The sequence below is a fragment of the Hydra vulgaris genome, chromosome 10 (assembly GCF_038396675.1).
Source record: "Hydra vulgaris chromosome 10, alternate assembly HydraT2T_AEP".
NCBI classification, from domain to species: domain Eukaryota; kingdom Metazoa; phylum Cnidaria; class Hydrozoa; order Anthoathecata; family Hydridae; genus Hydra; species Hydra vulgaris.
This window is the reverse complement of record NC_088929.1, coordinates 32,604,221-32,620,774: the sequence shown is the minus strand read 5'-3', so window position 1 is coordinate 32,620,774 and position 16,554 is coordinate 32,604,221. Positions and strand designations below refer to the sequence as shown.

General features: G+C 25.8%; 1 protein-coding gene across 1 annotated transcript in view; it reads left to right on the top strand.

The window, feature by feature from the left end:
* The window catches only part of LOC100200793 (citron Rho-interacting kinase), a 121,790-nt gene that overhangs the window by 87,813 nt on the left and 17,423 nt on the right, over window positions 1-16,554 (top strand). The window contains exons 30-33 of the mRNA XM_065807826.1: window positions 533-740; window positions 4,769-4,857; window positions 12,649-12,832; window positions 15,316-15,398. Coding sequence (XP_065663898.1) covers window positions 533-740; window positions 4,769-4,857; window positions 12,649-12,832; window positions 15,316-15,398 — 564 coding nt within the window. The remainder of the gene's footprint in view (window positions 1-532; window positions 741-4,768; window positions 4,858-12,648; window positions 12,833-15,315; window positions 15,399-16,554) is intronic.

The following is a 16,554-nucleotide window of genomic DNA, read 5'->3' as shown; positions in this document are numbered from 1 at the left end:
TATATATATATATATATATTTATATATATATATATATATATATATATTCTATATATATATATATATATATATATATATATATATATATATATATATATATATATATATATATATATATATATATATATTCTATATATATATATATATATATATATATATATATATATATATATATATAAACACACATATATATTTTTATGTATATATCTATATATATGCACACATTGATATATATATATATATATATATATATATATATATATATATATATATATATATATATATACACATTACTAGTAAGATTACCATCAAGGTTTTCCACTTTCCACTACCCTTATCTTCAGTTTATTTGGGGTTTTATTTCAGAGTTTTAATTTTTAAAGTTTTATTCCAAAAAATTTTCTAGGTAAGTACTTTGCCTGCCTAATATAAAACAGGTTGTACTGGATTACAATTTATCAGCAGTAGGGTATCCTGAAATGACATTTCAATGACAAATTTTGTTTAAAAAAGTCATGTCATCTTAATTTAGTACAACACTTAAAGCAGAATATTCGAACATCACCTAACACACCTCAATTGGAAAGAAGTGATAATACACGCCAGATGCAGTCTGGATCACTTATAACAAAAACTTTCGAGTCACCATCTACAAGTGTGGCAGATATTTATAATCAAGCTGCTAATGAAGTGCGCGGAAATGGAGTTGCAGTTCTTGATATTAACTCCAAGCCACACAAGTAAGTTTTAAAATAAAATTATTAATACCTAAAATACAATTACTAAAATAAATTAGATTTTGGTATAAATTAAAAAGTTTACATGTTATATTTCTTAATTTGTACACAAATATTTAATTTGTGTACTAATCAAGAATTACAAAGAAAAATAACTTTAAAATGAACAAAGTCTACACATTAGAGTCTTCCTTGTTAATACATAATTTCATATTATTTACTACAATAATATAAGCTTTATTAAACAATATTATGTCTAAATTTAAAAATGCAAATAGTTCATTTTTTGACGTTTTTACTAATGCACAGTGGGATGTAGTGTGGCCAAAATTGTATTTTTTTTTATTTTTTATAAGTTAGCTTTTTAAATTTAGGTGGGTTCAAAAGCTAACTAATTTAATATAAATACATGAAAGTATCAAAAAATTTAGGTACAAAATTAATTTTTTGACAAAAGTGTAATTTAAAAGAAATTTTATAGGTGATATTCTAACCAATTTATATAGAATTACTTTTCATATTTTCCCAACCATATATACATTTATGGAATGAATTATGAGATTAGTTTTAGTCGGGTTTAGGCTTTAAAAATAAATTGAATGTAGTTGTGAAAGTAGGGCCAAAATATAAAAAAAATATTGAAAAATCCCAAATGTCCCAAAATATTGAAAAATAGTATAATATTTTAACTTTAGTGGACCTGGAAAACTGATTTACGACTGTTTAAGAGTGGTCTCAGCATTTATTAATGCTAAACGTGCTCTAGAAAAATTTAGTAAAAAATGTAGCAGCACCTTTTGGCTCTTTTTTGAAATAATTTTTATTAGTGATTCTAGGTCTTTGTAAAATGCTTTTTTTTGCATCTGTAATGAGTGGCAGATCCAGGATTTTTGATGTTTTAAATATGACAATTTTTGACATTGGTAACACTCCAAGTTGTTCATGCTAATGTCGAATGAGAACATTTTGCAAAAGAATAGGGTGATTTGAGTCTGCGTAAATCTGTTGGAAATACTCCAAGAGATTTACAGTCGCTAGTGCAAATGCAAGGGTTATAAGTTAATAAAATATTTTAGTTTACTATTTTCGGCTAAATTCCAATTTATCTTTAGGCATTAGAATGTTATGATCATGTAAAGTTTACAACTCCCTCATTATGATGGGGGTGAAAAATCTCTACGTGTTCAAAAACTTTTGAACACTAAATAATATCGTGATTGAAATTTGGAACATGATGATAAATTTAAATTTAGTATTAGATATTAAATTTAAAAATTTTTACAACTCTTGCCCTTGCATTTAGGCTAATAAGTGATTTTTTGGGGATATTTTTGTTCCTAGACTCATCAGATCCAATTATAAGTTCATTGTTTTGAAGTACAAGATCTAAAAACCAAAGTATTCATTTTTAAAAAAAAAAACTTTTTTATTGTAATTTTTTCAAGTTGCTCTTCCCTTTAAATAACTTTGAGGAACTGTTTATTTTAGCTATCAATAATAACTATCAGTAATTTTATATCAGATCATTTTAGATTAAGTTTCGATATAACATCCCTAATTTTAAGCAATATTTCACATTCGGAACCAAACCCCCTCCCTGAGAAAAAAATCTTATGAGCGCCTATTCTTAGTTTAGTTTCTCTAAAAAACAGTTCAAAATCATGTATACATACTTTACTCTATGATTTTTTTGAAAACAATACTAACTTTGTGCAGGCATTAAGAAAATATTTTTGGACACCCTTTTGTATGTAACCATCTGTAATTGTAACCATCTCACTGTGCAATAGGAACAGATGGTATGGTATAACAAATGCAGATTATAAGTAAGGGAGAGTGGGGCACAATAAAACATTGTAATTGTCGAGACATCTTAAGAATTGTGCCAACCACTTTTATATGGTGAAATAGTTACTACTAGAGCTTATTCAGTTTGTTTATCGGTAAGTGACTTTATTTTGTAAACTAGAATTCATAGGCTTTTTACTTCATTACACAAAATCATTGAAAAAACTAACTTGATACAGCATTTTACAGCATAGTCTCATAAATTTAATTTATAAATTGAATTTTTCAAGGTATAAACTTATTCTACAAAATAAACCAATCGCTTAAAAAAGGTGTATTAAAAAAAGTGTGTTTTATTATTTCACTCTCCCCTAGGGATTCCTGGATAATTATCATTATTTGACTACGTTTCTGTATCTGGCCATAAAATCATCTGGTTGGTTATATCACATGTTTCATGTTTTTTTAAAATGACAAAAAGACTCTTAACTATTTCTGCAGCCCTCAAATGTTTCACAGAGTATTTGATAAATTCTTTTGGTAATTCTGCAGTCCTCAAATGTTTCGCAGTTAGAGTATTTGATAAATTCTTTTAGTAAAAAAAAAGAATGAAAGAATCTCTTAATTCCCTTAATTTTTCAATTTCCAAATTCTTGTTACCAAATGATTTATATAATAAGAATTTAAAACCTTATAAATTTACCTTATAAATAATTTAATGAGGGATATTTTCTATAAATTTTACAATTATGTTTTTAAGTTTAATAATAACTGAAGTTCTAATAACAGATAAATTTTGTAATTTTTTACATTTAATAATATGAATTAAATAAAGTTTGCAGTTTGCAAAAACAACTCACATTTTTTTGTGTAAACTGCAAACTTTTGAGTTATTATTATTAACATGTCAATAATAACTCAAACTATGAGTTATTATTATTAGCATCATTATAAAAAAAGTTTTATAATAATGTTAATAATAATAACTCATAGAGTTTTCTAATTTGAGTTTTTAGAAAACTTTTTCTATTATTGTGTTATATATTTGTATAATATTATTATTATTAGACTTAGCAATCTATAATAAGCTATGCAGTTTCTTTATTTCTCATAATATATCTGTAGTTGTGACAAAAGCCTACTTATTTAATTTCAGCAATACACATTTAAAAAAAAAGGACATCACTTTTGCGTACCATAGCACTGTTAATACTCTGTAATTTACTTTGTTACACTCTGATCTGATCAGATGACATTTTACATCTGTACAAGACAAGTATTGTAAATAAAATTTATCTAAAAGTGGCTTTTTACAAGACAATAGGGGAGGCAGTTTATTTGGTAGAAGATCAGTATTTTTATTGAGACATCTTTTGTTTTTACTTAACTGAGAATCTAAGGTGTGGGAGTATTTAAAGTTCAATGGAAAGCATAGTTTAATTTATCTATTGCTTTATTTGAAGAACAAAATCTGTTGTTTTTTTTAAACTATTTTTATTTTTAAAAAGACAAAAATTTAAATATATATGACTGTTGTTAGAAAAACTCTTAGAAAAAAACCAATGTATTATATCTATACCAGCATTGATTGACATGTAGGCATCCTAACATGCTACGAAAAATTACTGCATACTTTTAAAATGGTTTTTGGACACTTATAAAGATAATAGTTCTCTAGGCTATCTTGTTTTTTTAATTTTAAAATTACAGTTTTCTTACAAAATCATGTATGATTTATAAATTAAATATTTTTTGTTTTTAATTTTAAATGATTATACAGATCAGGAGATTTATCAGTTTTTATGACACAATTGTTAAACAAAACTACCTTATGAGTTTTATATGACAGTTTTTCTTACTTGTACCTACTTCCTCATAAATACATACACATAACAGAGGTTAAGACAAACTTGTTTTGTGCTAATGGATAGAAATTCAAAAACAATATAGTGACTATTGATATATAGCTAAATTAATCATAAAAATAGAATGCAATTACAAAATTGCATCAAGATAAAAAGACATGAATTTTTCCAGATTATGTTCAACTACTTATTCCATCATTATATCATAGTCTGGAATGCTCTTTGTGATAGATTGAATAAAGTAAACATCAATACAATAGTAATATAGTTTTTTACTACAGTTGTTTTAAATGTGCTATCAAATTTTAGTTTGTACAAAAACTAAAAATCAAGTTAAGTAAACCAAGTAAGAAGCATAGATTTCAATTTTTACTTTAGTCTCAATCAAGCTTTGAACATGAGACCAATGAAATGTATTGTTTGTTTGAACAGTGTTCATTTTGCAAAACAAGTTTCAAAGTGTAGCGGTAAGACCAAGTTTGTATGTTTTTTATTGGGTTTTTTTTTTAATCTTTATAAGTCTAACAAACTTTTAATATATTGTTTTTGTTTTTTTGTTTTCTTTCAACAAATATTATTTTTAAACAAAATTTGTTTTAATTTCAAGTACTAGACCAAAAATATAATTAACTATTGCAAATATTTAATATAACATTGTAAATCTTTTTTGTATCTTCAAAAATGTTTATTATAATAATTTAAGTCACTCCTCATTGTTTTCCTGAACTAATTTTAGCTCAGCAAAACAACGTCAAAAAAATTGTTTAAAAAAACTGTTTATTTTTTGAGCTTTACGTCTTTGGACACCAAAAATATGTATAAATGATAATATGATAAAATAAGACAATTTAAATTAAATTAAATTAAAAGGAACAGTCTCTTTTTTATGCAAAAGTATTTACTTCTTAAGATGAAATATATTTATATAAATATATATACATATACTTATATAAATGTATTTCATAAATATATAATTCTTTTTTTTACATAAGTTGTAATAAAATCATTTTTATTAAGAAATTACTAAAATGTCATAATACAAAAAATATTCAATGATATATTTTTTTAAGAAGGATATAATTGTAAGGGTAAATTCAAAGCAACTTTTCTCATGATTTTGTTTAAAATAATATTAATAATAATCCTATAATATTTTAGTATTAATATTTTAATATTTTAATACTGAACTCAATGCTACCACTGCTGTTATTCATTCATGCATGTTTGACAGAACTCATGGCAGTTATTAAAGCCAAGTTAAGTAGGAGAAAGAGCTGCAGCACTTTTATTAATATACAAAAATGTGAACTAAAGTGTATGCAAATATCTTACTTCAAATTATGTTTTTTAAAACATATATCAAGTTTTACAGTTTTAACATGAAAAATGAATTGTGGCAACATATCCTTAATTTTGATTTATAGTATTTATTTGCTATTTTATAAAGTCTTTTATCTATTAAATAGTGTTAAAACATTTATTGAATAATACACCTTAGTGGCCAAAGTGGTTAGCTTGCAGTATTTCTGAAGTGAATCACCGTGGTTCAAATCCTTACACTTGCGCAAAAATACAAATAAAAATACAAATAAAATATTCTTCTAAAATAAAAATAAAATATTTTTGAAATTCTATAGATAATATAAACATAATTTTGTTTTTTGGTATTATATACTAAAACTTAATATTTCTAAAAACATCAAAACACCGGTAGAAATTTTATGGTAGAGATACTTATGTTAATAATGTGCTAGGGTTCTATTCCTAATAAATTGCGGATGGTCTTAAAAAGAATTATGGCTTAAAACTTAATAAAAAAGAAATTTAATAAGCATGTCCTGCTGGTCCAGAAGGTAGTGCTGTGGAAGCAAAAAAAGAAAAGCAATTACTTATAGCTAGCAAGAATTGTATTATTATGATCTCTATGTATGCGGAAAAGGTGCGCATGTTATTTTTTTTTTTACTCTTTAGGCATTTTTTTAGAATGAATTATTTTACTAGAAAATATTGAAGAAAATAAGGAATAAGCATAGAAATGATCGATGTGGAATAGATATGTAAAGAAATGGTTGGTTTGGTAAAGATTCATGCTTGACAGCTAGAATGTATAAGGAAAAAGTACAGAAAAAGTGAATGTGTAATAGACTAACAAAGAACTGTATTTTTAACGGGTTTGATCAACTAGTAATAATAATAATAAAATTGAAGAAGAAAAAAAAAAGTGAAAAAGTGGCTTGTAGTAAAATTGGCTGGCTAGCTTGCTGTTAAGCTGTTTATAAACTGGCTAATTATTGATAACAAAAGAGATGATAATGGCTAATAATGGCTACAATTGATCTTATGTTACATTATCACTAAATAGAAAAAGAATAAAGATGTTAAGGTGTTTTATTTTTATAAGTCACATTTTGGAACATCTGATGACTTTAAGTTATGAAGTATGTTGGATTTATGGCAAACTGTTTTGTCTAAGAATGTTGGCGTTTTAGCATCGTGGAAAAACAATGCTAAGGAGCGACCTTTACTTGCTAGCCTTGCAAAATGCTATTGATGCATACTAGTAACCTTTACTTCATTCAAAAGAAAGTTTTCCTTGGGTGGCTAAATAGTTACTGATCTGTGGTATAATCTAACTCCAGAGAAGCTTAGAATGATAGTATTTGTCAAAGAAAATTATCCTGGTAAATCAAACACTAAGTGATAGGATACATTTTGTGAAGTTGAGCCAGCTGATCAACCAAATCGTAAACGCTCAACTTTAAAACAAGTCTTCAAAATTGGGTTCGAAAGGACACGGCGTCAATTGAGTCGAAGCTTTTCACAACCAGACATAAAAAACTTAAACTCCAATAAAAATAAAAATCTCTTGTTGTAACACATCCTGTAAGCTATTAGATAAAATTAGCTTTAAAATTGATACACCCACATCATCACAAAATAAATTCTACAAACTGTAGCTTGTAATATAAACAGTAGACATAGCTACAATTTAATTTTGATATTTTCTATACTTCTCAAATTTGAGGTTCATTGGTGTAGCCATGCACTTAATAGAACTATACTTTGGTAGGTTACAAAGAATTTTTGAAAGTATATATGTTGAAATGTAGATCCAAAAAAAAAGCACATATGTGTGTGTGTGTGTGTGTGTGTGTGTGTGTGTGTGTGTGTGTGTGTGTGTGTGTGTGTGTGTGTGTGTATAAAAATATGATTTATATATTTTAAAACAACTTCTAGAAGTTGTTAATCTTTTCAACTTTTTTTGATTCTTCACAATGATATAAACCTTTAAGCATTAAATAAGTTGAAGACCATATTGTAGGAACATCTTGTCTCAATCTCTTACTATAATACTTTACTATGTAGGAAATATTAAGTCTCCCTTATTATTATTTATTGAAACTTGTTTAACACACTCAAAAAACTTTTGCTTTCTATTCTTACTTATCCTAATCAATTGGACCTTGTTATTTATCTCTTTAATTTTATTTTGGGGTGCGAAGTTCGAATTTAGCATTTGCTTTAATGTTTAACGTGTAAATTTCAATTACAAGCCGTTTTTGGTTTTTATGATTTATTACAAATATTAATAGTCTTTTGATGATGACATTAATAGTCTTTTGATGACACTTCTATTTGGAATGAATATGTGTAAAATAGTTTTGCTTGTACAATCTCAAAAAATGTTTCATAGCACTAGATCTTCTGTGAACGGATTTTGAATTATGCACTAAAGTCAGCAAGTAATGAAGGTTTTTCTTTATAACAACCTTCCATCTCACTAATTTCTTGATAAAATTGTTCACCATGCTCATCATATACGTCACACATGTTTTCAGGGGAAAAATTTAGATGAGAATCCATAAAGTAAAGTTTGAGTGACATATTACAGCCTAGGCTTTCATAGCTTTTTTTATACCATTGCAAATGTTTCGAAAAGACAGCTGTGCTACTTTTTGAACTGGTGTCAGAGTGTCATCAAAGTGGTGATAACAGTCATCAGTCATCAAGTGGTGAGTAACAGCTGCCTTAACTGTGGTCCAATGAAAAAAACCTTCTTTTACTTTTGTAGAACTCAATTTGGGAATTTTGTCTTCAAAAAGTTCATTGCATCACAATCTTTGTCAAGTACTTTTACAAACTGTTTGATGAGGCCTAATTTTATATGTAAAGGTGGCGATATAATCTTGTTCGGTGGAACAAGTGGAGGATTAGAACACTCTTTAGTCCAACAGTAAAATCATCTTGCTTAGGCCATACTTTCTCTTTATAATGGCTATGTCTTGCTTGTGAATCCCAAAGGCAGGGGAAACAACAGAACTTAGTGTATCCTGCTTGTAGTCCAGTTAGGATTGCAACAACTTTCAGATCAGCACATATTACCCACTGATACTTATTATACTATGATATTCAGAATATCTTTCAGATTTTTGCAGGTTTCTTGCATGATCATTGAATATGCAACAGAATGGTAGCTGATTGCCAATGTGTAGCAATACAGCTTTGACGCTTGTTTTTAGAATTCAGTAGGATTGTGTTCCAAGACCAATAATAGAGAGTTCCAATATCAATAAAAAAATTCAATTCAGTAGAATTGTGTTTCTGTTCAATTAATTAAATAAATCGTCAATATCACAGTAATGACAGAGTTCATTTTCCATTTGAAAAAATGAAATGATATTTTGTGAAGGTTTATGATAAAGTGATATTCTAACAACTTTTTGTAACAAGTTTTTTTCTTTTAATCTTGATGCAAACAGTTCACTATGATCTTTAGTCAGCCTCAGATCTCTGATCAAATCACCTAATTCAAGTTATGAAAACAATTGAGGTCTGTCATCATTAAAATCTGATGCTGATGGAAAAAATTTGTTATCTTTATTTGCAATGCATTGATCATTATCTGTTTTTTAGGCATCTTTGTGTATTTCTTAAAGTAATCATTTTCTTGGGTACTTATATTGATTTTGAGTGTGGTATTGGGCGAGATGCGGCCTAAACATTTGTATATGATATATTTCCAGTTCTAATGACAATGAGAGAAAGATTAACGCAGCAAAAATAGCAGTTATTGAAATGATTTTGTGGCTAAGGTGTCGGTAAGATCATAGAAATACCAAATGGCATGGAGTAGCCAATATTTAACCCATTGCTTAGTCGTAAAGAACAGCTTGTGCAACAGTATTGTGGTGCCCAAGTAGCCGCATCTACTTTTGTATCAAAATAAGTAGCATACGACTTGCGAATATGATTGATTGTACGTTGCTTCTTTTTTGCAGTATATACATCACATATATAGCAAAATCTACAACAAACAAGGTACACAATCAAACTAAGCACTTATATGCAATTTAGTTTAAATTTAAATTCAAATTTCATTTAATCAATGGCTAGTTCATTGTTGGAATTGTAAAAAAACAAAAATTACATATTACCCAGGGAAGGAAGGGGGAGTTATAATTAGGGGATATGAACACTGGGCTAGTTATATTGGTATTCATTAGAAAAGCAAAAGCAAGACAGGTGAGTAGGTAAGCAGATACAGATCATAAATACAAAAAACACCAAAAGGCTAACACCAACAAAACAATTAATTGCAATGAACAAAAAAAGCACTTGTTCAAAAGATAAAAATAAGTGCATTTCCTAAAATTTTATAAAATTTTATGCTAGATACATGTATTACATTGCATGTAAAAAATCTTATTGGACAGCCAGGACACAACAAATTGACCAATGTGCAAACATTTGTATAAAAAAAAGACAGAAAAATAAATGTCATTTTTCTTTACTTTTATTTAAGCAAATGTTAGCGTTCACTTAAAACTTTTTAAAATAAATGCATCACTTTAGCAATTTTTTTTCTAATTAGTTATACAATAAATAGTTTTTTATTTATTATAAAAAAAAAGAAAAGCTAAAACAGGATTACTTTCATCAATAGCATTACTTTTAAATTACTAAGTACGCTTTTTGAAGAAAGTAATTAAGTTTTAGCATGGTTTTTTCATTTGTTTACAAAAGCATGCAAAATTTTAGTTGTGAATGCATTTGCTATTACTTTAAAAGGAACCATGCTAAAAAATTGCTTTCTTCAAAAGTGTGCCTTTTTTTTTAATTTTCCTATTATCGTTAAAGTGAAGTAATGTTTGTTTGCATACTAAAAACACTTTTAAAAGTTTTAAAAAGAATTTTTAAGTTTTGCTCAAATATACACAATCTAATAGAATATGTAAAGCTATTTTATCATTATAGTAATAATTTGATATTTTTGCTGTTAAACACTTCATATTATAAATATTAAATTATTAAATTAAATATTAATAAAATATTAAATTAAATATTATAAATAAATATCATATTAAGTATTTAATAATAACTTAATATAATATAATTTTTAAAAAAGAAATGTCAATACAACTTTTAATTTAGTTTTAGTTTCCTTTTATTTTAATTTCCTCAAGTTTTTTATAAGTAAATAAATTTAACAAACTAAATTAAGAAAATTCACTATTTAATAATGGATTTATTTATTTAATGGATAATGGATTATTTAAATTAGGAAAATTCACTATTTATTAATGGATAACAGTTTACAATTATTAAGTTATTGCATATTAATTATCATTAATTTGTGTGCACTTTGCAAGTGCATTATAAATTATTTTGAAAAAAAAAAATTGATTAAACTCAATAAGCATCTTTGATTTATCTAATAACTCATTAACTTGAATTAAAGTTATTTGAAAATGAAACTTTCTTATAAATTATTAAAAAATTATTTAAATAAAAAAATTATTTGAAAATAAAACTCCCTTATTCGACATATACCTCTTGCATTAGATGTTCGTCAATAAATAAAGATACAAACGTCAACGTTTATTTAAAAAAAAATGATTTGTTGCGTTTTGTGATATTGCGATTTGTGATTGTTACCCTGACAGTGTAATCAATGAACTTATCAGTATATTACACAATTTATAATCTTCATAATCAACAACTTGAAAAGACAATCCATGCTTAAGGATAATCGCCGTTACCAATTTCTTTTTATTTGTTTTGATCAAATTTAAAAACTTGTAAAGGCTTTACAAGAAAGATTGATTTTCATCTTAAGTTTTCAATTTTGGGCATGCGAGAATATGATACTTCATTCCAGTTCCAGTGTCATACTTGCTATCTGCTATGTAGGGTTTGCTAAATAGTTTACATACAGCAATCTTCCTCGTATCTTCAATTAGAAATTTATATACTTTCTAAGCTTTTTTTTTTTCAAGTAGTGGAGCTCTTTCCACTATTGAAACTTAATAGTTATGAAGTCTTGAACATATTAGTTGTTTAACCAAAAAGGTTAAACACAACTTCTCTCACAGATTTTGATATGGTCTCACTATAGTGGCTATTAAGTAGAGAACATGATAAGGTGTACAAACTCCTCCTCCATGTACTACTATCTATGAACATTTCAGGCCAGAAAACGTCAAGCACTAGTTCTATAGATACATACTTCCATGCAACCCAAAAATAACCTTAAGCTAAACAGCAATTTAGAAATCTTTAACTCTTCCTTTTCTCTGTTTTGTAGGATGAGAGATGTTAACACCTCTGACATTTTTGTTAAAGAATATCATAAATCTTTCTCATGATACTAAATTGAATGGCAATAAATCAGTGCAAAACCGCAATAAAATATCTAAGATTGATAAAGATAAAGAACTGCATGTTGATATCAAATGCAAAGATTGAGTTATTAAAGTTGTATTCAGAAATTACAAAATTCTTTATAAAGTGAAGAGGGCCTAATAAAGTTGCTTAATTTATGTAGTGTTTTAGTGCACTTTTTACATTATTTTTTTCCCTTTATAAAGACAAGAACAATTTTCCATTTTGTTTAAGCAGGTGTTAGGTGCTAAATTCTTTGTTTAATTTTTTATATATTTTTTGAAATATCTTGTAGAAAATTATCTCAGTAGAAAATTTCAATTGAGTAAACTGCATTGAGTATCGCTTTTTAATAAAATGATTTGACATGAACATCTGATAAGTTATTTAAAGCTTTTAGATGTGCATAAGTTATACATTTAAGAAATACAGAAAAACTGTTTTTTATAAACAGTGTATTTTTATATGCTTTTTTTTTTTATCAGCATGAAATTTAAAAAAATTTTAAAACATATTCAGACTTAAAGCCAACAATATTTGTATGATTTTTTCAACTTAAAAATTATTCAGTTCAATTAAATTTATTTTTGTTTCAGAGTGCAATGTTGTATGCCATTTGAAATGTGAAAATTCTTTGCAAAATACATGTGGTATTCCAAAAAGCATTTTTGGTAATATGCACTTACATCGAACATCGTTAGTTAATGAGGGGGGCATTGATGACCATTCTACAAGATTTGTTCTACCTAAAATTGAAGGCTGGCTCAAATTTCCCAGAAGGTAAATATAGTAGACTTAATAATTATTTTTCACACCTAGTTTACTATTATATATATGTGAAGTGCTGGAAAGAACAACGAATCAACAATCAATGATTATTTTGTTTTGATCTACTATTGAGAGATCATAACATAATTTTTGGGAGATTCTGGCCTATCAAATTTAACCAGTATGAATTTTTATTGCAAATTTAATAATAAAAAATTTAAAGACCTTCAAAAACAGAAAGTTAGAATTATTAAGTTAGCAGGTAAAAGTTTTGAGGCCATAACAATCTTTTTTCTACTGTGTAAAAAAAAGTGTGAAAGTCATATTGATTAAGCAAAAATACCAAATGTTTTTGATTAGATGAATAAATACAGTTTGAGATCATAATAGATTTTTTTTTAACGTTAGTGCAAAAGTGTTAAATGAATTTTTATGAATGAATTAAATTTTTTTAATGAAATTTGAGAGATCCACTAATAGCTCTAATCATAATCATAAAATGGAGACAGAAAAAAATACGGCAAACAATTATTTTATTTAATAAGAAATCAGTATCTGATAAACTTTACTTTTTTCCGCTTGGAAAAAAGTAAAGTTTAACGAAAGAAAGTTATCTTTAACTATTATCTGGTTCAGGAAAAATGCTTAAAAAGCAAAATTGAACAGGTTTATTGAGAGTTACAAACTAAATATAAAAATCAATATTTTATTTTATTAAAAGATATTTCCTAAATATTGATTTTTTTTTTCAAATCAGCAATTTTTTGTGGATTATTAGGCTTAAACACAAAAATTGTAACACATAAAATGTTATGAATGCAAAAATTAGCAAAAAGTAAGTAAAATAATTTGAATAATAAAAACTCAAGAAAATAATTTGATGCTCTACTTTTTGATAGTTTTTATTTCAGCCAATGTTGCAACCTTAAAATAATTTTTTTCAGTGCTGTATGTGTGTGTGTATTTTAGTCAATGTTGATTGGCAACCTTAGAATAATTATTTTCAGTGCTTTATGTGTGCGTGTATACACATATTTTTAAAATCTTTAAAAGATTTTTTTTTTTTTTAATTTATATATATTATTTCCAGATGGCACCAGACAACCAATTTTCTTGAAGATTAACTAAAAAATATTTTAATGCAGTTGAGTTACCTAAAGTGGCAAATCATTTGCATTAAACTACTTATATTAAATTGGTAAATAAGTTACTAATGTAATAAAAAATAAATTAATTAACTAGTTAAGTTGGTAGGTTGGTAATTAAATTTAAATGGTATTAAAGCAAAAAATATTATTGCTGAAACTAGTGCTAACTAAAATTAATTACTGTTACATGGCGTAATAAAAAATACTGTAATAAAATGAATGCAATAATAATTTAAAAAAATCAGCATAAAAAAACTAGATTAAATTCATTTTAAAAATGAATTTTAAAATGTTTAACAAAATGATATTTCAAAATTATAAAAAATGATATCTATGTGATAATTGTAAAGAAAATAATTTTTTATGATTTTTAATAACCACTTTTTATAACAAAATGTTTAATGTGTTTTAATATGCATCCTAAAGTTGTATCTTTTAAGCCACATAAAAATTTTTTCTTTAGAGTGAAGTTGATGAAATATTTTTTAAAAACAATTCCTAGAGAATAAAAACAGCATGAATAAATAAAAAAATTGTTTAAATAGTACATAAGTTATATAAAGTATTATAAAAATTAGAATTAACTCAAGGAAGCGTTTTAAATTTAGCAAAGTTTATGTTTGTTTTTTTTAATTTTTATTTAAAAATTGCTTCAACCAATTAAAAACATTAAAACAAATCATGCGACTTAATATATTGATAAAATTAATTTTTGGTAACCTATCATTGTGTAAAAGTGTTTTAAAGTAACATATCATATGTGGAAATATGTATTATGTGATACAATAGTATATAATATATCAGTAGTATGTACCGCGTGATGTAGTAAACAAAATTATTTAATCAAAATAAATTTGCATACAAATGTGAGTTTTTTTTTGATAATGAATAAAGGTAATTTCATAACATCAACTTAAATATAACTTGTATTCAAATTTGAATATCTTTATTGAATATCCTTTGCACTTTAATTGTATGAAAGATGTTGATTTTTTAAAATTATACCTTAAGTATAATATTTATCTATATATATAAATCCAAATTAAAAATTGGTATAAAAATTTTTTTAAATATTATGTTTTAACGTATTATTCAATAGTTAACTTTCCTTTTTTTCTAAAAGCTTAAATATGCTATTATGTTATATAAAACTTGTTCCTACATTTTTAATTACCAAGTTTTAACTTTAAAAGTAATTGTTTTAATATGCTTGCATTACCAATTTCTTGTCTAAAACTATTTATATATATATATATATATATATATATATATATATATATATATATATATATATATATATATATATATATTCACATATCGCAAATTTGTTTTTTGTTTTGAATTTAGAGCAGTCAAGCAGGGTTGGGAACGAAAATGGATTGTACTTGAAAATTCGAAGTTATCAATTTATGATAATGACAATACAACAGGTTCAGATAATTTGTTTTATTTTAAAGAGATAGTAGTATTTAGTTTTTATATACATATTACTAGTAAATGTACATAATATATTTTAATTTGATCATAGCATATAGAAGTAGCTGAGAATATGCTTGTTTTTTACTAAACACAAATTTATAATTGTAAGCATAGACGCAGTTCAGGGGAACTACTTTTCATCTTTTGACACCAAAACAGGAATTTAATCATAGAACTTTTACAAATGTCAACACAAAACATAAACCAATCTAAAATATAAGCTGCAGTTTTGTAATTTGTTGAGTTTATAATTCTAGAGGAAAAACTTCAACATTTACACAAATGTCTGCATTTGCACTAAGCTTTATTATTAATTGAGAACAATGTAAAGCACTGGGAACAGGTTTTGCCACAAGTTCTGATATTTTTTTTGGCTCTTCACTTGGTAGATATGCTGCTTATCTACTAAGAATATACTTTGCAAAGTTCACTTTTTTTACGTGTTTTTTTATTTTAATTTATTAAGTTTTAATATCTTTAGTTAAGAATAGATTAATGCAACTCAATTCCCATTACTCATGTACTTTGCCATTCATGTAGCATAGTGTAAATTTTTGCTTATTGAACAATATATAACAATACAATAGTTGCGCTGAAATTTAAAATCAATCAGGTTAAACCTTAGCATGGTCAAATATGAGAGGCATTACATAGTTAAATATGAGTTTATTTAAAGCCTGCATGCTTTTAATAAACTCTGCGTTTATCAAGTGATAAAATCAATCGTTACATAAAAAGCAAACAACAACACAATCAATCATTACATAGAAACCAAATAACTAAATTTTTAAGAGTAAAAGTATATTAGTTAAAAGTAAAGTTTTTTAAAGTAGTGTTTTATTACCGGTTGTCACTGTATTTCAAATGCAACAAATGTAACTTATAAAACTAACATTGTCTAAATAAATATTTTTATGCTTGCTAAATTATTTTGCTATTTAGATATGAGCTCATTTCTGAGGAAATTATCCTTAAACTCACAGTAGCGTAAGTGATGTAAAAAGTTAATTGCATAGTACCAAGATAATCCGTCTAATTTCCTTAGTCGTTTGCCTCTAATGACTTAAGGGGTAAACAAATTATATCTGTTGACCAGCTTTGCACCTA